The sequence below is a fragment of the Melospiza georgiana genome, chromosome 8 (genome assembly GCF_028018845.1).
Source record: "Melospiza georgiana isolate bMelGeo1 chromosome 8, bMelGeo1.pri, whole genome shotgun sequence".
In the NCBI taxonomy this organism is placed as follows: domain Eukaryota; kingdom Metazoa; phylum Chordata; class Aves; order Passeriformes; family Passerellidae; genus Melospiza; species Melospiza georgiana.
Genome location: NC_080437.1, coordinates 11,797,006 through 11,823,867, shown reverse-complemented (window position 1 = coordinate 11,823,867; position 26,862 = coordinate 11,797,006). Strand labels below are relative to the sequence as shown.

At 39.7% G+C, this 26,862-nt stretch overlaps 1 protein-coding gene across 2 annotated transcripts in view; it reads left to right on the top strand.

Moving 5' to 3' along the window:
• NRG3 (neuregulin 3) overlaps positions 1-26,862 on the top strand; it is a 332,122-nt gene that overhangs the window by 282,187 nt on the left and 23,073 nt on the right. For both annotated transcript variants that reach the window (XM_058029609.1, XM_058029608.1), the window contains exon 5: positions 24,044-24,146. In XM_058029609.1, coding sequence (XP_057885592.1) covers positions 24,044-24,146 — 103 coding nt within the window. The remainder of the gene's footprint in view (positions 1-24,043; positions 24,147-26,862) is intronic.

Sequence of the window (26,862 nt, the reverse complement as noted above, 5' to 3'; positions counted from 1 at the left end):
TAAATATTTGCATGATTCAGGGTGGAAGCTCAGGTCTTTAATCTGAGGCTTGAAGCAAGGTCAACTCAGGTGCCACCAGGCTGCTCAGGACTTTATCCAGATTAATCTTAAAAACCTAGGACTGCACAGCTTCCCCAGGCAACCTGTTCCAATGCTTGACTGTTCTAGTGGTAAAAGATGTTCCTTATATCTAGATAAAATGGCTCCTTTTTCTATTTTTCTAGAAATGCTCTGGAATAATGTATTTTCTGCTACTTGATATTTTGTGATTCAGACAAATAATTGCTTATTGAAACTCAATTCTCTGCTTATTTACAATGCTGTGCTCTGGGTAGGTAAAAAAGAATTTAGTCTTAGTTTTGATTGCCCTGTTTTTGTTGTCCTGTCGAAAATATACTAGTCCTTATTTATTTATATCATTTTACTGCTAGAAAAAGTATGTGATATAACTCTAAACTAAACTTCCTCTGCAGCTTTCTAATTATCCACGGCTACAGTACAATATTTTTTCAGCTTTATGTAAACACAAGTTCTAAAAGAAATGAGCTGCAGTCCATTGTTTTGGCTTAGATCATCACAACTGAAATGCCAGTAAGTTTTTCTGTTCTAGACACCTTTGCTTATTTACTCTGTGATATCGAGAATTTCTCACCTAGTACCTGGTTTCACATTAAATTCTGTATTTAGGCAAAAATGTAAAGGAACAACTGGAAGTATTGAGATTTCTAATGGCCACAGAGATGTGCTAAGCAATTCAACAATCTTGTTTGATACAGCTCCCATAATGCAGCCTCCTCTTCAAAGAGCCTTAGTAAAGGAGTTACAGACTTCAGAGAATGCCACCAAAATAAGGCCTGGCTTGAACTATACAACTTAAGCACTCTTTGTTCCATAAGTGCTTTTATTAACATGTACCTTTGCAATAACCTGGAGGAGGAGCATGAACATGAAACGTGGATTAGCAGTCAGGATTAACTCCCACCCTCATTTTTGAAAATCTGTGAAAAGGGGGATTTTGATTGCTCTTATGCTTTTTTCCTTTCTAACATTGCCTATACTTAAATTGCTTTAGCTGCATTATATATTCCAAATACATGAACTCTGAAACTTTTAATAAGTCTAAAATAAGTAAAATGTCTCTTTAGATACCATTTTTGCTTTCCTCTCTTTAGGAAAGGTATTGTTAATTATCATTGTAATAAGTAAGATGGGAAATGCAAATATTGATACTTCTTTCCATCATCTAAATTGAATGCAAAATGACATCATAATTTTCATTAACTTTATTTTTCATTTTCTTCAGCAAATGATTATGCATTAAGTTCTTTTATTCACTAAGAAGCCTGAATGCAACTGTGTGAGATTTTTTTTATTTAGCGAAACAGAAAAAAAATAACTGCAGAAGATCTTTCCATTTTGGAAACCAAAGGTAACCTTTTGTGCCTTTAACAACAACATTGTTTGTTAGGTTCAGTGCTTCTGGGTTTTTTTTTTTTTTTTTATTTTTTTCCTGCAATTTGCTAGAAATATTTGGTAAAACACCTCTGCTACCTTTGGTCATACCTGACCCTTTTAGTTGGGAACATCCCAGAGGGATCTGTCAGAGGCCAGAGCTGCCCTGCAGAGCCATGACTCCACCTGATTCCATGGAAGGGCGAGCGGGTGCTGGAGCACAGGTGGGAACAGAAACAGACTTGCAGGAGGGCATGAATTCACCGAAAGAGGGATGGCAAGAAGCAGAGAATCTTGACCATAATTTCGCTTTCTTAACTGGGAAGAGATCTCTGTCTTTTTGAAGAGTGTGATTCTGCTGCGCTCCTGGGTATTAACGTGAGATTTCTCTTGTGCAGCGCGATAAAAATGTGCACTGATTTGAAACTGTTTGTATAGTTAGCGAACAAAAGTAATTTGAGATGACATAATAATTTTCATTTAAAAGTTGACAGAATTGTATCTGAAATGAATATAAGTGATTAAAAAATAGATGAAAACCATATTTTTGTATCCCAGGTGCTGCAATAGATGCTAACTTTCAGTTCTAATAATAATTCCCAAGAAATAATGTTATTGTGATTTCTTCATGTAATCTGGCATTCACATATTTTTATCATTGCATCTGTCAAAGATATTTTACACTGTGGGGGATTGAAAGATAAATGCCAACAAATGCCTGCGTATCTTATGAAAAATTGTTAAGTGGCTAAATGTATAAATGCATTACTGTATAAGATAAAATAAATCTTAATTCATGACAGAAAATGTCAGAGGAATCAGTTCTAAAATTCAAAGTTTCCTGAACAAAAATACAACAGAAGAGTTGTAAATGGAAGATTACTGATCTCCCAGATTCCTTTTGTCTGTATGAATACCTAAACAAGCTATCCAGTGTATAGTTTCCTCCTTTATTTCTGTAATCTTTTCTAGTTTTCTATTTTCACTAAAACATGTACACACACATTTAACTAAAGTAACTTTTTTTTTCCATTTATGTTATGCACAAACACACAACTCCTAATTCGTTCCAATGCCATTTTGTCCAGGCACATTTTTAGAAATGTATGATATGAATGTTACTTTCCTTAAGAATGCTGTTGATGTGAACCATCATGTTGTGGGTGCTCTGCTTCTTGGGGTGGGGTTTTTTGGAGCAGAAAGCAGAAAGGAACCACTTCAGGTTGTCTACCACTAGGAGGCATTACAGAGAAAAATGGTTTCTTACTGTAAGTTTATTCATTCTTGGTTAATAAGTTTGTTACTGTTCTAAAAATCCAAAGTGCCGCACAGGTAAGGAGTTACGCAGTTCATTAGTTTAATGTCACTGAATGAGAAGACCTCAGTTGTTGAGATGGAGCAGTCAAGCAGTCCCTTGCCGGAGAAAGCCAAGTCTGTGTGTGAGAGCTGCTCTGGCAGCAGTGCTCATACTCCTCCACCTGCCTGGAGAGGCTCAAGGGCTGTGCTCAGGAGCTGGGCTGAGCTGCTCACCCACTTGCCACACACATCTGTGTCTGTTCTGCCTAGTCTGTCTTATGTAGGGGTAAATAAACAACTGAAGCTGTGTCCAAAACCACAGGGGCACCTTTGTAAAATAATCAAATGCCATTTGTGTTTAGCTGTTAGTGTTTCACTTGGTGTTTTCAAGGACATTTGTTATGAGCACAATGAAGAAATAATGTTCTGTTGTCCAAAATACAGTGTATTAAGTGTCTGAGCCCTTCTCTTTGCTGCTGTGCCTTTCTGCACCTACTGCTAAATTGCAGCTTTTTAGGGAGGAGACAAGTGGTGTCTGAAAAACACTCCTGTCTGCTGGATTGCTTCCCAGTGCTGTTTGCTCAGCATGGAGCGCCGCGGATCAGGGCTGTAAAATGCTGTCAGCCCTCCTGTTGACCCGTGTTTTCATGGCAGATCGTTTAAGACAGAAGCGGAGGCAGGCAGGAAAGGTAAATTTAAAAAAAGGGGAAAGTCCAGTGCCTCTTCAAGAAAAGAAACCCCTTCAGTTGTTGGTTAGGAGGCAGCGTAATCAGCTGGAAAAGGCAGCAGTGCTCCTATGGAACACTGATTCTGTTGCTGTAGAGGAAAGGGGATTGTTTCCTGTTGCTATCCTAAAAGCCAAGTCTGGGAATGATGGTTCTCATGGCAAAAGTGAAGCCAGGAGTTTTGCTGAGGAGACAAATCAGTAAGTGCTGCAGCTGAGTCAGAAAATAAGTGTTGGTCTGGGGAGAAACATCAATAAAATGTGTGTTATGGGTCAGGGGAGGAGTGAAGGTTATTCCAGTGTGGTGAGATCTATGATGCCATGAACTACTGCTGCAAGCTGCTGCTTTTGCAGTTGTGAGAAATGTTTTCTTCTGGCTGTTCTGTGTGTGATATGGGATGTCTGAGTCAGAGTTCATGGTTTTTTACACTGCCTAGTAAATGTACCATGGCAAAGCGTCACATTGGGATTTAATTAATTTTGCTTCTTATGCAATCAAGTGTTCCTTGTCTGTATTTTTATTGACATTTTTACTTTTGAAAATGAACTCATCTTTTTTCCTTATTTAATTTGTGACATTATGCCTTGTTTTAATATAGTTTGGTTAATCTAGTTTGCTCTGGTAAAACTCCTATATATACCCTTATGTACTACTGATTTAACACAGTCTAAGTGTATCCTTATTTTGGGGTGTTGTAAGGGATAATTGTGCTGAAAGTCTACTAGAAGGATGTATGGATTTTTAATAGACACAATTATTGTGCCTTATAATTCACAGCCATAAGAGCAGCCCAGTTTTAAGGGGCAGTGTAAAATTAATCCCTCCTCTCCTTTATCTTCCACAGATAAAGCTGAAGTTTTGTATGTTTTGGTGCATGTCACACATTGCCTGCTTCAACAACAGCAGATGATGAGGCACTGACCCCAAGCCCTTACCAAAGTAAAATTTCCAAGCTGAAGTTGAATCAGAGTTGGTTTACATACAGAAAAAACATAATATATAAAAAAATATAGCACTGTAGAAGTTATCTCACAGAATATATTAGGAAACCATTCATCTGCTTATCCATCACAGGTGACTTGCAGGGTGAAAGCAAGGCTGTGGCACTTAGAGCCATTACTTGCGGCATGAAGGAATAAAGCAGCATCCAAAAGAGTAACTGCAGAAGAGAAATGTGCATTTACTGTCTTGATTAAGTGAATAAATCCTGCTTATAAGTGCCATGTACAGAGATGTGCATCTCCACAGAAAGCACAGTATGGATTTAATGGGAAGTTTTTGCTGTTGACTTTGAGGGAAGGTTTGGAAAATGCTCCCTTCAACAGAGCTATGCTCACTTACTCCCTTTGAGGACCTGTCCCTATTGTTTTAATTAAAAAGAAGCAGACAAAATCTGATCATACAGAGCTTTCTCCATACCAATCTCAAAATGAATTTTTTGTGCCCAGTGTAAAACTGAATTTAGCAACCATGTCATGTAACCAGACCTTCTGCAGCATGCTCTGAAAGGCAGTGTCATGGGAAAAGCAAAGGAAGCAATTGCAACATTCACTTTTCCTTTTTATTGCCAGAACCATGCCAGAAATGTTGTTAGGGAGCAACATTTAATTAAACTGTTATCAACTTAACTTTGGGGTATTTCATAATCTCACCCTTGGCATTGTCTTTTTATTAGGAAAAGGCTTAAGTGACTATGAAATATAATGAAAGGCCGTGGGGAGGGCTCACACACCACAAAGCTGCTAATCCATTGGAGACTTTGGTGGGAAGTGAGCATTTTTCAACAGCAATGCGGAGCTTTGAAGGTTATCAGGACCTTTTATCTGCTAGTCAGCTTTCTGTGAACTTGAAACTCTATCTGTGTGAAGTACATCCCAGCAAATACCCACTGAGCTTGAGGTGGAAAGACTAATGTATTGCTGCTTTTCCTCCAATGTTTGAGATCCTTTCAGCTGTTTATTTGCTTTATGTAAATAAAGCCTGAGTGAGAGTGCAGGACATTGAGCACAATACGTGTTCCATGCTCCTGAGTGTTTATTGTGCCAAGTGTTAGGTGTTGTTCAGACATTGTGGGTTTGACACTGCAAATATAGAGATAGATATCTGTCTTGACCCCAAACTAAAATAAAAGATCCACACTAATCCAATAATAGCAGGAGTGCAATATTTTCCTCTCAGGTTTGTTGTTTTTGAGTAAGAATCTGATCAACTGGGAACAAGCACAGTGCCTGCAGTTCACTTTCATATTTTATTTCCTATCATTTATTCTTTTTATTCAGCCTGGAAGTCTTAGCCATAACTGGGAACAAGGTGTCTGAGAAAATACTGAGTGACTTTGACATTTTTACTCAATCTCTTTTGTTAAGCCTTGCAAAGAGTAAGGAGAGCAGTTTACTTTGTGAAGGAAGAAATAAACCCCAGGAGCATCTGAGGAGATATAATTATTTGAAAGGAAGTTAATAGATAATTTTTTAAAAAGTCTTTTGACTGGTTTTGGAGTTTCTGCTGCTGAGCAGAGCTCCTTTGGTTTGAATCTTGTCGTTCCTAACCACACACTCGCAGTGATCACTCTGGGAGCTGCCATCTCAGTGTTTAGTTAAGCTTGCCCATGTCAGGCACTTTAATACAGCTTTAAGTGACAGCAGTATTGGGCTGTCCCCAGCCTCATTTACTGCTGAATAATCATGTCATGCAAAGTCCATTACTGCCATTCTGCATCCATGCTGCTGGGCTTGCCCATCACTAGCAGCTAACAAAGAAGCACAACATAAATTAGCCACTTAATTTAATCCAGAATGCAGCTGGAGCATTCATTAGGCTCCTTGAAAAATCTCATCTTAACTGTCAAAGCTAAATACTTCCACCAGTTGTTGCTTGTTTGGTTTTTTCTTAACAGTGAAAAGTTCTGGAACTTTAACTGAAGTTTTACATGTTAATTTCTTGGGGAGGAGTGGTAGGCTTGTTTGCTTTACAATTTTTTTCTGAAGATGTAATGTCCAGTGTGGTACAATAATTTACATAAATATCAGTTCTGACTTTTTAACTGTTATCACTGTGCCTTCCAAGAACTTGAAATATTGTGATCTTTATCAACTGCATTATTGTAGGGGGATAGAATGTAAGTAAATAATGCTAGTATAGAAAGTGATCTTACCCCCTAAAGAGTTGCAGCTGGGTTAATTATTAAAGCTTAGGAGCAGGCCTGATGTTAACAGGCCACAGCTGTAGCCAATAAGAAGAGTGTTTTAAAAGAGTGGGTTGGTGGGAGCTGGAGTCAGTTGGCTGCTGTGGGGATGAGGAAGAGTCAGTGCCTGGAGGAGCTGCCTACGAGAAACATCAAGGAGGTATGAAACTCTGGCAATGTGGAACCTTTGCAATGCAATGATAATAGAACTCTTGCACTATAATGGCATCACATTATTGGTAGGATTAGTATAGATAGCACTTGCCAAGGCTTACTAAAAAGTTCCATAAACCAGAGAGTGCACATCTCTCACTGGTTACTTGGCTTGAGCCATTTCCCCACGTCAGAGGTACTAAAATCTGCCATTCAGTGAGTTAACAGAGAACAGTTAACCCTGGCTGTGATCTGGACACTCACTGTGTCCAGGTTGCTCCTACCATTAGCAGTAGGGGAGTAAAATTACAGAAAACATAATTACCTTTTTTTCTCTCTGTGTGTGTTTTCTATTTATAATCTCAAATCCTCGCTTCCTCTATTGCATTCTCTTACACCCAGTTAGCTGTTAGAAAAAAACAAAAAAAACAAAATCAGTGATTTGTGTTTAAAATACCAGAACTAGGCTAATCAGATGCCACTGCCCATGCTACCAGAATGATGTCTTGATTGAAGCTCACTGGATAATGTTATAACTGAAGTCCTCAGTATAAAGCAGTGCTCCCTAAGTATTGACTGAATTTTGTGTGTTCATCAGCCAAGTTCCTCCTAACTCTGTTCAGGTGGAGTAGCAGCAGGATGATGGCAATGGTCTTGTGGCATTTATCTCCATTGAGGAATTAATCGTGTGCCATTAATAAATTCACCTGCATGGGGAGTAAAACCAAGTCTTGGGCTTGGCAGATACAAAATTTGTTACCGGGACAGACTTTGAGACAGAGTGAATTTTACTTCTGTTGGTACAACTGAAGTCAATTCACTGCTTTCTTCAGTCAAATATTTTGACACAATCTGAGTTAATCAACCTGCTCTTCAGAAATATTGAAAAGGTCATACAAATTAATATTCAATTTGGAAAAGGAATTTGCATTCCAAAAAAAAAAAAAAAAAGAAACAGGAAGAAGATACATCTCTTACCTGACTGCAGTAACTGATAAGTTAAAAATAATTAGGATATAAGACAGGAAGTATCTCTAAATATATGTAAAGAGCAATTTTCAGTAAAATATATGAACTTAGGTCTTAGCCTCTTTACAGTTAATATAGAAGTAGGGATTGGGAGCTCACTTGTTTTTTTTTTTTTCAATTAACAGAGAGAAAAGCTTGCTTCATCACCTAAACTTGTTCTAATTATTGGTCATGGAATATTGCCAGAGGAGATTTAGCTCGCAGGAACAGGAGCACTTGAGAAAGACTGACTGACAGAAGGGTGTGTGTGTCTGCATAAAACTTGATGATGCCTTCTGCAAAAATCCTGGATTGGGTACCTCCAGTCAGTCTTTAAGACAAATTAATATTTGTCCATGTATAATATTTGTGCAAGTTATTCATCATCTCTTCTTTGATAGCAGTTTACTGAAGTGGCAAACATGCCAGCAGAAGTCTTGTTGCATTTCTGCATTGTAAGAAGTGGCCAGCATGTATGTGGGAAGCTCTGAGATATCAAATCTTCTCCATTTCTTCAAACCCTTCCTTCTTATCTTTAATCATTTCATCCCTCACTCTAGCTAATTCCCTAAAGTAGAGGAATGCTTATGAGTCTCTTAATTGGTATCTAAAAATGTTTATTCTTAGGCTTTGGAAGTGTAATTTAAAAAAAATAAAGGCAGCAAACCCAAATGTCTCTAGACAGATATTTGAACTTTGAGACTTTCTTTATCTCAGATGTCTCTGCTCCATTATTCATGGCAGAGGGCTTTATATCACTTGTACCTAGCCAGCCACAAACTTGTTCTGTCAATTTCAACCCATTTAATATGAAAGATTTATTAACAAGATCTGAATTTTCTTTAACCATTGTGGAAGCTTTGGGGAAAATCCTAGCATGTGTATGCAATTGCAGCACGTAGACCACACGAGCTTGAACAAGATAGTTGAGGTAGCAGTAGGATTCAGAAGGATTTACACAGACTTTCTAAACTCCCTGATGGGAGGATGATTTCACTGTTCTATTTCCTTTCCCAGGCACTCTGGAAGAGTTACCTGGTACTGAGCCCAACACCAAGCTAGAAAGTGTAAAAGGGTAAGGTTTGATCCTGGGTAAATTTTGATATTGCATCTGGTGCTATTGGGTGTTAGTTGTAAAGTTTTGGAAATTATTTTTCAGAGATTTTTTTAGAAGCGTTTCCAGAGTTCCTTTTCTTCTCGGTTGTGGCTATTCTATGCCTGGTAGGAAAAGGATGGCAGCCTTCACTGCAGTTTGTTTAGCTTTTATCCACTGAATAAAACTTAAGGACTCTTGAAAAATCCTTGTGTTTTTCTCAACTATTCAAAGCAATTTTTTTTTCTGTGAGAAGGACGTCAGTGAGAAGAATCAGCCAGTAACTCCTCTGTATGCTGGTCACAGAACTTTTGGAGTAACTTGTTCTCAGTTTCATAAAATTATTCTACTAAAAATAATTGGGATTCCTTTCAACAGTTTGGCCTTGGTTACCATAAATAGGTCTTGGATATCTTTTTTTAAGTGTTCATACTGGTCTCTATTAAAAAATGTGATAAATCTTATGATAAGCTACAAATGTACTGCAAGAGTTACCCCTAAATTATTTCCTGAAACATTACCTTATGGTTTTCAATCCACTGAAGCAAAAATACACATTTTAACACAGTCACTTACTGAAGGTCAACATCCCATAAATGCCCTCAATGATTGGATGAATTTGGCAAAATCCACAGCATTTGATGGAGATGTCAGTCATGGCTGTCTCTGTAAATTCAGCTAGTACAGGTCAGAAATCATTGGAGGGCATAGTTTGGCTCATAAAGTTGTGCAAATTTAGGCTGATTTCTGGAGTATGATGCTGTTTTTTGTCAGAAGGTTAAAACAAAAAAGTTTAGGAGAGGAATGACTTAGTGCATAATTCCATTGTGAGACAGATAACAATAAAACATGGAGCAGGACACAGGTGAGCATAAAAAGACCATGTATTCAGAGATCATCCTGGACAGCATTTCTGATTTAGATTTCTATTCCAAAATGTCTGGTTAGAGGATTCACAAGCCTCTGCCTGGGAAATATCTCCTTCAGGCAAGTAGTGCAGTTGCATTTGTGAAAATTCTCTTAGTGAGCTGAAATCTCTTGTTTCCCAATAGGCACGATCCATGAAGGCTTTGCCTGTAGGAACACATAAGTGGGAGTCGATTCTCTTGTCTGTATTTTATAAGATCAAATTCTGCATTATTGGAACATTTGGTGTTGCTTGTGCCAGTCAAGAATACCTGGGAATTGATTTTTGGTTCAATAAGAGCCATTTGAGACAAAATATAAGAGGACACCTCACACCTGAATGACAGTTGTTGTGTTATGACTGTTATGTGCACTGTTATGACTCTAATTTTCTTGCATATTGCAAAGTAGACCAGAATCAGTCTCACTACTTCTAGCAATTCTTGATTTATTTTGTGCAAGACCTCTCACAGGTGGACTTCACAGACTAATTCATAAAAAAATACTTCTTAAATGCTTCCAATTCAAACATGAGTCTAAACAAGGTGGAAATACCCAGTAAGATTTAATAAAAGCTGCAAGTGAGAAGAATTGGGAGTTGAGGAATGTTAGTCTGGAAGGTTCTTGAATATGGTTCCCATGCTATTAACATAGTATAAAATACATATTTATACGTATTTCTGATACATACCACATATATAACAAAACTGGTGTAGAGGAAAATAGATCTAAGCTGAATGTCTCATTCATTGCTAGCAACTGAACAATCTGTAAATCCTTTACTTAGGAACATTTTATTAACTTCATTTATCTTAGTTCACAGCTACCACTTTTGCATATCACCTCTGCATTCTCTGACAAAATTGTTGAAAATGAAATTGATGGTAGCAATATGAAGGAACTCAAAGAATCATGTTGTTTCCTGATTGTTTCTTAGAGTTGATGTAAGATGTATACCCCTAAGATGATGAGTAGAAAGGGGTCATCTGAAGGAATCTCCTCTCTAGTCCTGCTCAGAGAGGGAAAACAGATAGGAGCTGTCACAGAGGATTTATGAAGAGCAACATGGAATTGCAATAGGTTTTCTTTGGCTTTTGGAACACCTGACAGCAAAGGAAAACTTCAAAGACAGTTAAGATGCGCAGAGATTTTACCTAAATGCTTTCTTGATAATTTTGCAAACTGGATTTTTCCTGAATTGATGACATAACTATCTAAAACTGCTGGAAAACATGAAGGTAACTCCTTTTACAATGAGTAACTTCAGATGTAGGGGAGAGAGCAATGCCTTAGAGCCAGAGGCATCAGGCTGGCCAGCAGGGAGGGCTTTTTGTGTACGGTTTCAGTTGCAACCATAAAGACATCTCCATGACTCTCACGCTTGGTCCACGGCCCTGGGAGTGGAAGCAGCACGTTCTGAGTCTGTTCTTTGGTGTTCTTCCCCCTTTTGCTGTCAGGGCAGTGCAGCAGCTCCTGCCTTGCCACCTGCCTGCCCTCGGTCTCTCAGTGCTACCCCAGCTCCTCAAAACATGTCTCACCCAGGCAGGAGAGAAAACTGGGTCACAGGCAGGCCCAAGTAGGCCAAGTTATTGCTATTCAGCTGCTTTTGTTTGAGTTGCTCTCCTCAGCCTCTTCAAGTCTGCTTATTCTTTTCATTAAGCTGTACTCAGAGCTGTGTTGTTTCAGCAGTGTTTGTTCAAGGCTCAGGACCTCTAGCTATGAGCTGTCCATCATGACTGCCACAGACAGTAATGTGAGTATTTTTAAAAGATGTGAGGCTGAGGGATGCAGAAAGGGCTGTTGTGTAAAGCATGAGTCAGAAAACACTTGGCCATTACCGCTCGGCAGTGTGAGCTTTGTGCTGAAACGTTGAGATGAACCAGAGGTAGTGCTTGCTTCTGGCATGGTATTTCCATTTGCAGTTTTTTAGATTAAATCATGACAGAAATTTTACACAGCACATCAGAAGCTGCCCTGTGCTGTTGGAATCACTATGGTGTATGACAGCTTCTGGCTTCTAAGGCCCACCCAGGCAGTCTGTGGAGAAATGTTTATTGCTGGTGCCACCAGACAGGCTTTTGTTGAAAAGGTTTGACATTGGTGTCATCTGTCCTTCAGCTTGCCATAGCGTGACTGTGTAAAGCTGCTCCCTTTCATGCAGTCAGGAAATAATTCAGGAGCTCCACAGTCAACTGGTTGAGTGCCAGAACCCTCCAGTGATTGTCCTGCTCTGCTCTGCACTGTGTGATGTGTGCAGGTTTGGGCTCCACAGTATGAAAGAGACATAAAGCTGTTGGAGAGTGTCCAAGGAGGCCGTGAGGATGCGGAAGGGGAGGAGAGGCTGAGGTGCCTTGGTCAGTTCAGCCTGGAGAGGAGGAGGCTGAGGGGAGACCTCAGTGCAGTCACAGCTTCCTCCTGAGGGGCAGAGGAGGGGCAGGCACTCATCTCTGCTCTGTGTGACACTGACAGGAGACAAGGGAGGGGCCTGGAGATGAGCCAGGGCAGGTTTATGTTCATATGGGGAAAAGGTTCTTCACCCATAGGGGATTGGGCAGTGAACAGCTCCCCAGGGCAGGGTCACAGCTCCAAGGCTGGCAGAGCTCCAGAAGCGTTTGGACAATGTCCTTGGGCACAGGGTGTGACTCTTGGGCCTGTTCTGTGCAGGGCCAGGATTGGACTCAAGGATCCTTGTGGGTCCTTTGCAGCTCAGGATGTTCTGTGATTCCAGGAATGGACGTGGCATGGGCTCACTGGGCAGCTTGGCCCACCACCCAGCTGTCCTCATGGAGGTTCTTTCTCACATCCCGTGGGACAGTTGTCTCAGTTATTGTCTTGTTTTTCCTTCTGCCCTGCACTGCTGGCTCTGTCTTCTCAATAACCTCCTCAGGGTCAGAGATAATTTAGTGTTTATTTTATTTTTTAAGTCACTTTTAGCTTTAAAGTCATTATGTGTGTCATTCTGAAAATTCTTTTCCTATTGCTGTGTTTAATTTCTTATTATTCTGTAGATTATAAGAAATTTTGTTACACTGTATGGTTTTGTATAACCATGCATCCTTTTCAAGTGGCAAGTTTATGGATTTGTTCTGACAATTACTGTGCTTCACTCTTGAAAAAAAAAATCAGCTCTTGGAAGGGATTCTGAAATTTAAACTGCTGTTAGTAAAAAATGTGTTTTTTTAGTGAAGGAGAGAGTGGCCAAAGTTTATGTTCTCCTGAAGGATAGTACAACATTTACATAGCTTGTACATACATCTGCTTGCCTTTAAACATGTGTTTGTATCCCTTTGAGCTGCAATTAACGCATGTTCAAAATCTACCTAAGTATATTAATACAGAGAGATTGGAGTATATATTGGGTTTTGTATGTATCATTTGGGGGGCCAGGAAGAGGAGTACAAGAATGTGCAATTCTTGTGCTCTCAAGCACTGTAAGAACTTTGTTCTACCTGGGAACACAATTAGGGTGTGTTATTGATGTCATGCAATATGTCAGGTGCTAAAGATTGAAATGCTTCCCTTCAGTGCTCTGTAGCACAGGGCTGTGGAGAGACTCACAGACAGCAAACACCCAGACAAGCTGGCATTTGAGCAGCTCAGCTCTGGCAGCTGCTGCCAGCCTGCAGCCAGTGCCAAGCTCATGGAGCAGATCCCTGCACGTGGGTGAGAGCTGGGAGCGCCCTGCTAGACATTCTGGGGGCTGGGGCTCCACTCTGCCTCAGCACTGCTGCCTGCATTCAGCTCTGAGCACCTGCCCTGCTCACTGTGTTATAGAGCTGGTGTTATCCCTCACGCTGGCAAAGACTGCAGGGTTAAAGGAACAGTGGAGCTGCTTACAGTCACCGTATTCACTTTTCCCTCTGATCGTTTGTCCAGCCTAGACCTGAGTGCTGCAGTTGTGGTGACCAAATGTTCACTCTCTGTGCTGGGGACCTGAGTGGAGGGGAGGTTTTGGGACGAGGGGAGGGACAGAGGACAGCAAGCCAGGTCTCTGTCTCACAGTTCCAGTGGCTCCTGGAGTAGGCAGGGAAAATCAGCAGAACAAGAGATGTGCACAAAGGCATCCGGCCCTTCAGTCCTGCACAGAGCTGGGAGCTGAGTGGAGGTGGCTGCAAGGGGAGCCCGGGCTGGCACTCCTCTCTGTGTGAAGGACACTCTGGCAGTCTCTCTCCTTTTGTCACAGCCATCCCTCAGTGCTGGCTTGTGGGAAGGCGAGGCTTGGAACAAAAGAAGGCAATGCCTAAACACGCAGTCCTGTGCCTGCAGAGTCTCGTTCAGAAACTGTAGTACTTGAGTGGGAGCACAGTGTCCCCTGTCACATCTTTGTGCATCTGACTAAGCCCTTGTCCTTGCCCTCTGAGTGCTCACCCTCCAGAGCCCTCCAGACAGAACATCACTTTTCTGTTTAAGTGTATGAAAAGCAAAATACATTTCAAGTTATTAACAATGATTTTCTGTGGTTTTCCTGTCACTGCTCTCACCACATTTCTGTAAAAAAAAAAAAAATAGATCCATAAACACACCCTGGTTAAAAGAGTAGCAGTCAAAAGAAATGGCACTTAATTATGATATTGCTTGACTTGCTGCAAGCTCCTGACAATGTAGCCATCAAGAGTAACTGTCAAATACACTTTGGCAGCTCTGAGGTTAGCTTGAGATTTGAGTGGAATGTTCAATACCAGCAATTGAGCAAGATATTGGGAGAAATTCCAGTGGCAGGGCTTTGTTGATAGGAGCAATGCAAGCTCTGAGATCAAATAAAACATCAGCTGGGAAATTAGGATGTTGTTATATTGTGTGTTAGTGATGCTTAGGATCTTAGGAATCACAACCCTCATCAGCTAAGGAATTACTAAAGCAGAATAACAGAATTCTATTGCTTTATAAAGCCATAATAATTTTATGGAATAAACTTCTCCGTTTAAACTTGATGGAGTTACATATAAAATGGTAATGTCACTTCCCCAGGGCCTATTGCACCTAATGGTCTTTGGATTGATTCCTGTGTATAAGTGTACATCCTAAAGGAGCCTTGGCAAACTCTACATGCAGGAACTTTGTATGTAAATATCCTTCCCTCTGGTTCCTCCAGTTGCCAGCACACAGTATTGCTGGACAAGGGCCTCAGGAGAGCTGGAAAGCTCAGCTCAGCATGGATTTTGCAGAAATGGAAGGTCACAGTGCAAGAAGAATGAAGGCAGAATGGAAGTTTCACTTTGGAAGATTTCTCATAGTGATGGTGGGGGAAAAATACATTAGCAAAGACACTTTAAAAGTGCAGAACTGTGTGTGGTTCTAAGATTTAGAATGAAAAATAAGGACAAGAAGGGAAGGTAACAGACTCAGAGAAGATGTTGGGAAGTGCCAAAAAGCAGCCAAAAATTAAGATAGGAAAAAGGAGCGAGTCACCATTCTGGAGCAGGATACTACACCATTTCCCACACACACACACTTCAGGCTGTCATACAGAACTGTGGAGCTCACACATTCTGTCAGAGTCAGCAAGGGAACCAGCTGGAGGCAATCCTGTGCTGTGATGGTTCTGCTTCAGCAGGAGGTTGGACCAGGTGACCCCAGCAGTGATCCCTTCCAGCCTTACCAATTCCATGAATTATCCATTCTGTGGGAAATCTATGGTTTGAAGGGTCTCTAGGACCTGGCAAATAATTGATATCCTTCAATAATGGATGTGGAGACCTAAGCATTGGGAAAAAAACTTCACCAAAACAAAATCCTTCTGGAAAAAAATATTATTTAGTTAAAAAACAAATCACCATACAGTTGTAATATTTTTCAATCTTTAAAGCTTTTGCTCTTCATGCTTTGAAGCTTTTTGCATCCCTAAGAGGTATAGTAGAAGTTGGAGATGCTTAGAGGTGTGATTTTCAGTAAGCAAAAGTGACACAAAGACTTGGTGGCAGACCAAGTAGACGAAGTTTCAGATGTGAACTTGGAGGTGTCAGTACCTTGCACTCAGGTGTGTTTAACTGTAATTTCAGTACTGTTGTGCACTACTTAGCAACAACTGCAGCATCAGGGTGTTCCCAACATAACCCTCATGCTTTGGAATCCAAAATACAGCACTGTACCAGCTAGCAGGAGGAACACTAACTCTGTCCCAGCCCAAAACAGTAGCTGTTAGTTTTAGCCATTGGTTCAGTACTGAGGCACTAGCAGGCAAGGTGCCATAAAGAGGCTTTGCACAGCTAAATGTGCATGGCACTGAAAAGGTTTAAAAACCCTCCTGCTGTTCCACTGGAATTTTCTCTCAGTGTGCTTTTGCAGTTGGGTTCTTTGGTGTTACTGCACTGCCATTCCTGTTCTGGTGGCTGCATGGGTCACTGGTGCTGGCCATGGTGGGTTCACCCTGCTCCCCTCATTCACTGTGCAGGGAAGCACTCACACAGCACTGACATCAGGCTCTCTCTTGAGCAGAAGCACACACATACAGGGGATAATGGGTTCCAAAGTTTCTTCCCCCTGGGACAATAAGGGGGAAATTGTCCTGCTTCATTGTGCTGTAAAGTTTTGGCTGTTCATATTCACTGGTGTCTAATTCCTCTTGCTGTCCTCAGCCTCTATTTCATTTTCATGTTTGTTAGAAGGGCAGAGCTTTCTGTGTTCAGAAACCAGTAGCTGCTAGGCTGCTTGGGGAGCTAAATGCTGGTGGCTCATGGAGTTACAATTGAGCTGGTATGTTTGGCTTAGTGATGAGTGTCATTTTTGGCCTATGCTGAACCATAGATGACAAAAAACCAGAGGTGCTCTGTGGGGTGCCAGCCCTCTCCATTTTAGACACGATGTGGTGATTTGGGGAGAAGGGAAAGTGTTTCTGTGAAAAGACCTGCTGCTTCCCTGCTTCTTCTGCTGTCATTGCTTTTCTGTGCTGCAGCTCAATTGCTGGGGTACCCCAGCATTCAGGGCCATGTGCAGTCCTTGCTGCCCAGGAGGACCTTGCACCAATCTTTAGCTTTGTATCTCAGATCTGCAGCTTTCACATGTGATTAGGGCAAGAGTTCATCTTGTTCAGGTGTAGCTGTTTGCCCCATAATTTCACATCCTATTACTATGATACCATTTCTTCAGTGGCCTGATGCATTTTAGTGGAAATGTCCTCAACAGTGGACTAATGTAAAATAGAAATCAAATGTTTCAGATTGTTTAGGGTTTTTTTTTTCTCTCCACCAGCTATCAAGTTTCTCTCCTGTGGGACTTCTGCTCCTTAGGGGGCTATTTCTTAGCTGCTTATCCCTTTCACACATCAGCAAAAGTGCAGGCAGCCATCAGGCAGGAAGATTACTGCCAGAGGATCACAGTCTTAGACAGCTTTTACCCTTTTATCATAAGTTTTTTCCAGTGAGCTCATTGTCTAAAATATCACCAGAGATTTTTGGCTGTCAGCCTCTATTACCCAGATAAATTTTTTCCCTTATATCCACACTGGAAATTAAGTTTGGGGAGGAAGAAAGAATGGCCTTCATATTTATCTTTCTCTTATACTTAGAGAGCTCAAGTTAAAACATGTATATTCAGATTGTATCAAAAATTAATAGGCTAAAAAGGAAAGGTTCATATGTAATTCTAATTCTTATTAGTATATAATAGAAACATATTACAGGTTGGCATACTGGGTGTATTTTTGCAACAGTAGAAAGTCTTGGAGAAACTTAGAATTGCTGTAATAAATACTAAAACTGAATCGTTCAGCGAGGAAAATTAGCCCTCACACATGGAGAACTGATGAGATTTAAGGAGTGAATTTGGTTAGTGACTGACCTTATCCATCTTGGAAATAAAAGGAAAATAGATAAAGTTTGTAATAGAATTGGTTTGTCTTACTTGTAAATTGTCAATACAAAAGAATTTGTAACAAGATTTTTTTCTTGGAAGGAAAAGGTTACCTCTCATCCCTTAGCTTCCTATGGGGCTGTTTCAAACCTAAAATTTAATTAATATCTTGCAGTGAATGTACGTAGATATGGCTTTGAGAGTTTGTTAGATTTGAGTTCTGGAGGTAGCTGGCACAAATCCCAAGTTCCCTGCAGATAAATAGAAAAGATAGTTTCTTAGGATACCCAAGTTAAAATTAATTTACCTTCAGAATTAAGATCTTGCTGTTTAAAAGTACTAATCAAATTTTCACTTTATAACAAGTAGTACCTACTAACGATATTGGCCCCTTCACTCCTGCTGTAACCATAGACAACACAAAACCTGTGTAAAGTTACACATTTGTTTTTTTGATTGTTCGGGGGTTGTTGCAGGTAACTCTGCACCATTCAGTTAATTTTATTTGAGCATATCTTTTCCATTACATTTGATTGAGATTTCACCTTTCACTCACCAACCTAACACTGAGAGCTCAGCCTCAGAGTTACAGCACATACCTTTGCATCCCTTTTCATGGTGAGTGATTACACCTAATTCATTGCTTCATTTCTAATCTCGCGCAAAACCAGTGCCAGTGTAGCATTAATGGTTTTGAATCAAGTACTCAAAATAAGTCAGTCAGACCTGTTGAACAGTCTTTCTTTCCTTTTCTGTCTTCTGTGTATGCAGGGAATGATCTCACCAGTGTTAAATGCCAATAGTCAAACAATGTAAATATCATGCACTTGTAATATATAATGGGCTGCATCTGTTTCGCTTTGCATTCATTAAAATCCTTGTGCTGTGGATATTCCACTAGTAGAAGAAAATTATTTTGTTCATCTTTATTACAATCAGAATTATCTAACTGTTCTTCCCAAGAAAGAATCAGTGTGAAAACTGTGAAATGTTTTATGAACTTCTGCCAGCAGAAGTCAGCTTGCTTTGTTTCCAGTCTGAAATGGGAATCTGTGCAATTAACCTTGACTCTGTCCTCTCTGTAAATGATAGCAGATAAAAACTTCTTCTTCTGGTTTGGGAACCTAAGAGTCTTGAATCCCTTTTAAAAGGGAAATTCTACCCAGACAGACCAAAGTCTTAAAGCAGAAAACTCCATGTCTTTTACAAGTAGCTGAGACTTAGAAAAAAACATGATATTTTATGTGAAGTAATCCATATGCACTTAAAGATGTTGAAACAGAGTTGTCTGGGGTGGATTTATCTATATCATGTATTTGCAAAAACTTCTTTAGAGGTTAATATGTTTATATGTTTATAATATGTTGCATTTTGTCATGTTAATCTCTGCAATGGAAAGGCAATATCCTTGTGCTTACAGAAAGAACAAGGATCTTGACTTACTCAAGGTCAAAGAAGAAATTTGTGAACTGTGCCTTGTAGCATCTCAGCCGTTCCTCTCTGCCTTAGCACAAGCCACAGCATATGGCAGAGAATCTGTGCAGTAGGTTTTTGCAAGTGCAAGAACAGAGAAAACTCTTGGGAGAGTGGAATGTCTGATGCTGAGGCAATCACAGATTTTGTGGAACATGCAGGCTTTTTTTATTCTCTTCATGAATTAAATTTAGAATGCTGTATATAGTTCAGTACTTCTCACACATAAATCTACCTATATTGAGAAACATGCTTTAACTACTCTCTTTTATCTCATGGGAATCTGTATTTTATTGAAAACCTTGATATTGTGGATGAGGTTTCTGTGTAGTCCTGCTCCATTGTTGTGTGTGGCACTTTGAGGCTGCTGGACACCAAAGAGAATTTAGGTGCCTAATGATACTTTGGAGGTTCGCTTCAGAAGTGAGGTTCTGGCTCTGCAGGATATTCCAGTACCATCTGGAATTGAGGTGTGGCAGGAAAGCCATGGGTAGGCATGGAGGGAAATGCAAAAAGTGTGGCAGTGAGGTCACAGCAGAGATCACAGCGTCCAATTCTCTGCCTCTGCACGGCTCAGTTTTTGCATGGGGACAAAAAAAAACCCCAAAGCCTTGCCTGTAATCTATTGCTGCCCTGTAATCTATTGAGGAAAAGCTGGCTCTGTGCACATGGAAGCTACAGGGTTTCATGTGTGCCAATCACAAGATAAAGGGTTTCCCATATTTGTGTGTAGTGTGTTGTTACCTGCAGTAATGCAGAGTGGGTTCTCATAGGAGAAGGGAGTGAGGAAGGTAAGGGGGTGCTGGGTGCTTTTAGGGTTTGTGCTTTTGGGGCTGGGAGTTAAAATTTCAGTATAAAAATTAATCTGCACCTCTATTCATTTTCATGGGGGGGCTTTTCTTCACAGAGCAAAGGTTAAGTAATGCATTTGTATGGTAAGTGTTGTAATTTCCCAGTTGGCTTGGTTTGAATAGTCAGTAATTATTCTCTGTGATGCTTGTGACCATATTGAGATTTTATTCAAAAGCCATGGGAATAAGCACAAGGGGGAAAGTTACTATTTTTGTTTTGTTATTGTTTTGTATAGGCCACATGCACAATGCTGTTCTTCGTATTTGAAATCCCTTTCAAAGATATTTCAACTCAAACCACACAAAGGAACCAGAGGATCCAGTGATTATGGCTGGTAATGATATTGTGGATTTAGGTGCTGACAAAGCCTAGCATAATCTGTTTTAATTAACTAATTTTTTTCCTCAGTAATATGGTTGTAATCATACTCAAGGACCTTGTGCCAGCATTCTTCCTTTTATAATAAAGTCAAAAAGAAGAGACCAGTTTCAGCTTATGTACAATAAAAAAAACGTATCCTTTAGAAATGATTGTTATGAGAAAAATGTGTCCGCCCTACACTTTTTAGTCCTCTAAAGACATACATGTATGCTTCAGTGGGTCTTTCATATGCATAAAGTAAACAGGATACAGACTGTAAATTTTAAAGAGCAAGAGAATTAAAAAAACCCAAACCCCCAGTACCTGGAATATAACATGTACTTTTTTTTCATAATGTATGTGAAATTTAACTGTGCTGTGAGCAATGGGTCACTAGTAGTCATTTTGTGTTTCATAATAGCAGCAAATGAGTGAGATAAGCTTAGAAAACTTTATAGCAGGTTGAAAAATAAGAAACAATCAATAGCATAATTGAGAATGGGCTCCACGTAACAGGGCACAGTGCACGGGGACTTTTCTTTGGGAGCTCAGCCTTGCAACAGGCACCGTGCTCCTTGTGAGTTTGTCTTGTCTTTATGTTCTGAGAAGACCTTTCTTTCCATAATTTTTATTAAACAAATAAAATCTGCATCTAAACAGTTGACTACGTTACTTTTCAGCACTGTGGTTGTATTTCTCTCAGTAGAGGTTGTGTATTTTTTGTAATTTGAATGCTTGGTGAAATTCACATTCTGTAGTCTTAATCCTCCAGTGGATTATCCAGGAATATCCATGGCAGTTTGTATTTTGGTTTTTAGCAGAAATATTTTCTTGGCTGCTCATTAAATGAGGAGTCCTCTCCCGAGAGTATTTGTTTCAACAGACTGTAATTGAGGTGATGTACTTCACAAGGAATATATGAATATATGTGAATAAAGAGAGACTTATCATTTCAGTCACACTTTGGTTTACCTTGGGAAGTTAGTTTCAGTATGTAAATAAGTGTATGCACCAGCTGATGCAAATCCTTGAGTGAAGGAGAAGGAATTTGCAGTTCTTCTCTTTTCTACGCTTTGAATTTCTCCAGGTTTCTGTTCTGTGAGGGCCCAAGTGCTTTGCAGTGCTTGGCTACAGCCATCTCCATATTCAAGTAATTTTTGATGCTCCTTGTGTCAGCTGTGTTACCTGTGCTTAGCACAATAGTGAGGTTAGATCAAGGCAACCATGAGGAGATCTTGTTTGTGAGAAGGACAGATTGCATTGCTGTTAGTAAGAAGGTGAATTTTAAATAAAGTCAGTGTAGAAGATTAGAGAATGGAAAAATACCAAACTGATTATATTAAAAATCTTAAAGACAAAAAAATGCTGAAATCCAATACATAAATAAATATTTACAGGATGTAAAAGATGAACAAAGGTGTCTAGAGAAATGGAGTACAGGTAATCAATAAGTACTTCTTTAAATATGCACTGTACAAAGTAAACGAAAAGGAAAGAAAATATTGATCAACATGTGTTGAAAGCTGGTGACAGGGATTAATCTGACTGCACAAAAGACTCAAATCTTCACATAGTTGTTTTAGCAAGATAATATTGTCTGGTCTCTGAATTGCTTTTATCTTGGTAAGGCTTATTCTGAAGCATCTTTAACAAGGCAGTGATAGCTATTCAGGACTGACAAAAGAACATAGGTGTACTAAACAAACAATTTCTCAAAAAGAAATAGCAAGAGAAAAAATAAAGTATTTAATGAGGACTTCAGTTGAAAGAAAATCAAAATTAGGCCTAGTGTACACATTACTTAAATCAATTTATTTTTGTGAACAGATTTTTAAATTGTTATTTATATGGAATGTTTGAGTGAAACTGCAATTCATAACTATGTGTGGTTTAGTTGGGGCTTAGGCAGTAGGTGCTGACATCAGTATTCAGGCAGAACAGGTTAACAATTGCTGAAATGAAGAGTTTTTGAATGAGTTTGTGTGGTTACATCAATGTAAGAATTCAAATTTGTTAGATTTGTGTATTGCTGTGGAAATTGAAGTTGGGTAACTGTGTTTGCACAATTGCTTTTAACAGCAAACAAATAAATAAAACAAAAGACATTAAACCCCAAACATTTAGTTCAGTGCCAGTAAGGATTTACTGTCTAGATTGAGATTTTGGACCTCCCAGTGACAAATAGGCCTAAAGATGTACTGGAATCAATTTAGTGCAATATGAACAGAATTTCCTTTTGAATTACAGTTTCTTCAGTTGTTTTTTAGACAGGTGAAATATCTATTTGCTTCTTTTAATTTTTTGAGATAGTGTTTTAGAAATACAATTTTTAGAATTTCAAATTTAAATGATGGGGAAATGTCAGCAGAAGCTAAGGATATTTTCTATCTCAGATCACTGTGGTGTTGTTTGAGAGAGCAAGTAGACAAGTAATTAAAAAATCAAGATTTGATACTGTAATTTTCTTTTTAATAGCTTACAAAATAATAACCGGGCCTTACAAGAGACAGATGCTTGTGTTTAAGATTCCAAATGTTGAATAACAGCACTATGATATTCATTCTTGAAAAATTGTTAATTAGTACTGATTAGGGTACTGCACATAGTCTTTAGTGATTTGCCTAGATTTACCTTGGCGTCTTCATACAATGTTTGTTATGAACCTGAGAGTTTCAAACTTGGAGCTGCTGCCACCTACTTGACACGTGTGCCTGGCGTTCCCATGTTTGGGGGTGCCTGCACGGAGAGCCCCAGCCTAGGCAGGAAATGTGGGTTTGTCAGCACACAGGGCTTGCGCTGTGCTCTGATAATCCCACGCGCTGCCTTTCCACCTGGAATTTGTGGATGAAAATACTGGCTTGTACGTTGCATGTCTGGGAAAAAAGTGGTCTTTAAAAAGAGCAATCTGTTTGTTGTGTTCACATTTTGAACTAGAAGAGTGGTTGGAAGAATAAACATAAAATGTAAGTCTTAAGGAGCTGTTGAATTGAATGTAGGAATCTCCAGTTGCTTATCAGCTCCTGTCTGCTGCCGTGAATGAGGGTTTTCTCTTACTTCCTTAGCTTTTTTCTTTCTTTTTTTACTTTCATTCTGTTTCTGGTTTTAAAGTTATTTAGAATATTATGAGATTTATAAAGAAAATCTGTTTTTTTAAAAGTAAACACCTATCAAAGCAATATCTGCTCCTTCATAGCAAAATAGTCATTGGGTTCCATGCAAGTTCATTGAGTTGATTTTTTTACTCTGGCATGTTTTGCATAGGCTTCAGGACATGGGAGTAAGGCATTGGAATCAATGCCTTCCTCAAATCAAAAAACCTTACTCATTCAAATCAGAAAACCCTTAGGTAAAGGAGAACTCTGACTCTTGTGGGACATCAGGAAAGCTCTGATTATTCTTTCCTTAGGCCAGAAAAACTCCATGGTGGTAGGGCTCTTTATCCTATTGATGTTAAAATCTTTGTTAAGAAAAGGTGAAAAACAGCATGTGGGGCAGAGAAAAGATTAAACTGTCCTGACTGTCATTATTATGTATCTCTGAGTGTACTGGGGCCATTTTCTAAAACTTCTGAGGAGGCCCCATCTGCATGGACCTTGCTAGAGGGGGAAGGTTCAGAGAAGCACCCATTCTGCAGAGGAACTATGCAGGCCAGACCTCCAAGAATCTGTCCATCCTTAGTGAAGCCATGAGGGGCTGCAGCTCCCTTTTGCAGGTGTGTTCTGTGCTCCCTAATGTGCCCTTTGCTGCCCACAGAGAGCGAGGAGGTGTACCAGCGCCAGGTGTTGTCCATCGCCTGCATCGTCTTCGGCATCGTCGTGGTGGGCATGCTGTGTGCAGCCTTCTACTTCAAAACAAAGTAAGAGCCTTCCTCTGCTGTGCCTGGGGTTTAGCTGCTGTCCTTTTTACAGCCTTACAGCCCTTCAGCTTCCCCCCTCCTTTTGAAGTTGCTGTTGTCTCTGGTCCGGCTACAGCAGTTCCCCGTGGCTGCACTAAGTCATCCCCAAAACATAAAGAGGAGCAATGTTTGTTCTTCTTTCTATTTTCTGATATCACAAAAGAATAGATTATGTCATATCCACTTCTTTTTTTTTCTTTTGACAGTAATAATTTTGTGTCATTTACCATCACTGCAATAATCACTTTGCTCTTCTGAAAACAGTAGTTTAAACATACCATCTCCTTTTTGCATTTAATTGCATATCCCTGCATGTCCGTTTTTCTATACTGAGAACAAAAGTTAGAAATGCAGAAACAAGTACTCTACAGATATCTGTAGCCTGTAGTTAATACAGCAGCCTGTTGATGAAGATGCATATGAGTGCCTGTAACACAGAAGCATTTGACCTATTCAAGTAGTGAAATCATCTGCACTAAACTATTTGCAAGTGAAATGCTGTCCACTCTATTCTTTTATCTTCCCAACTGAATATTGTTTTATAATATTTATTGTGATGTGTGTAATCTGAGTTGCAAAAACCTCATAGCAGTTACATGGCATGCTTGTCAGTGCCCCTGTATCAATAAATATGTTCTGTATGGTGGTCATCCTTCATTCCTGTTCTAGCTGGAGTTAATGAGAGAACACAAATCAATATAAAAAAGTACCTGCATGAGGCTAGTCAGGGTGGCTCAACATCAAAAATGTGAAGGATGGCACTATTGAAAAGTTTGGATGTTTATCTGAATCCCTTTCTAAAATTCCTTTTAATATGTAGGAAATCCAACAAGGATTAGGTTTTATTTAGAAAAATATTTAAACTGACTTTTCTATCCAGGGGGGGTGGAGGGGAAATCACCAGGTGTTTTTTACCCCTTTTCCTTCCCCTCAGACTTCAGGGGTATGCCATGAATGAAGATTTGAGTCAGTTCATGGTTTTTCTAAATGATTCTGATGTCTTGAGGGGTTTTGTTAATTGTTGTGTGGACATGCAGAGTGACAGTGATGCTAGCTGGGAAGGACAGAGTGGCAGGACAGTTCCTCCCTGCACACTCCTTCGCTGTAGTGTAAATGTGAGCAGAGACAGGCACTCTGGCACTGCCATCAGGAATGTCATTGTGCATTTCAGATCTGCTCATCTCAGAAGAAAGAGTGAGTGAGAGTCTCCCTGGAAAGGCTTGAGGGTTTTGCTGATGAGGAGAGTTTCAGAAAGGCAGGATGGGTTGTCAGTAGGAGGAACACGCAGTCAGTGGCTGAGCATAGTGAGAATAAGCAGCCCCTTTGTTATTCACGGTGCCCCTCCTGTTCCTGCACAGCTGTGGGAGTGGTGAGAGCTGGGTTGGAGCAGCCTGCAGAACACAGCTTTGATCAGCTGTGAGGAGAGCTAAGTCTGAAAATAATGAGTGGAAATAACACTTGAAAGAGGAGGTTACAGGACAATAGTGCATCATAACTCAGGAGCAGGTTGGGGTTTGGGCTTTGTCTGCATTATTAATATTAGAGTTACTGAGAGGAGATGAAGTGGGCTGGTGCCAGACTCTGGGAACTGAAGTTTGGAGTTGGGAGAAAGTGAGCACATGTGGTTCAGCCAGTGTACAGGGAGGCTGATCAGTGCCTCACACCCTGTCTGTGGCTCCAGCTGCTGCTGCCCAAAGAGGAGATGAAAGTGTCTAGGCTAGGTCTCATGGAGCCCAGGTAAAATTGTAAATGTAACATTGGCCAGTGTCTTAAGGATGCAAAACCCAACAAATTTCAAGTGCCTAACACTTAGCATATGTTAGCTTTGAGTCAGCAGGTTCTTGGGAGCTTCTTTATCAGGCATATGGACCATGACTGTGCTTAAGAATTATCAGAGCATTCCTCTTGCATGGGGGTTATCTTGGGGTTTCATTTGACGTACAAAAAATGGAGAATATTGCTAACAGATACAGAAACTCTGAATAGTGTATCCATTAAGAGGGAAGTTTCCATGAAGATCCTGACTTACTTAGTCTGACAATTCTATAATACCAGCTGCTAGAAATAGGCACTTCCCTATAAGCTATTGAATTAAAAGTCCTTTTTTAAAATAGACTCAATCTGAGAAAGTTTAGGACTATAATTAAACTCTGTGCCCTTCCAATTATTCCTTTTAGGTTAATCAAGAAAGGGCTGGAAGTGTTAGCAACAGATGAAGAGTACAGTAATGGGCTGCCCTTTACAGCTTAGACTTTTACAAATGACTGGTGACTTTATTTCTTGCTGAAGTAAGAACACTTCATTGCCAAATAACTCTAAAGTAGAACACATAAGGCCCATTTGTTTTGAAAACAAAACTTATAAAATAAATTTATTAATCAGCAAGTAACTTTGAATTATTAATGATTTCTAGTTTTATAGCTATGCATCCTATAGTTTGCCCAAATGAATATGCATAAACCTGATATTAATGTTAGGTTGCATGAACATAAAAGGAAATGAATGATTGGATTGTTTTTCTCAGCAAATTACCTTCAGAAATTTCAGTTGTAATGTTAAAGACTGCAGTAATGAAGCTGAATTTTTGCAGTTTACTTACACATATTTATAAATATAGAAACAACTCTATTCATTTTTATAAATAAATCCAAAAATTGTTTTGTTATTCTCCTGATTA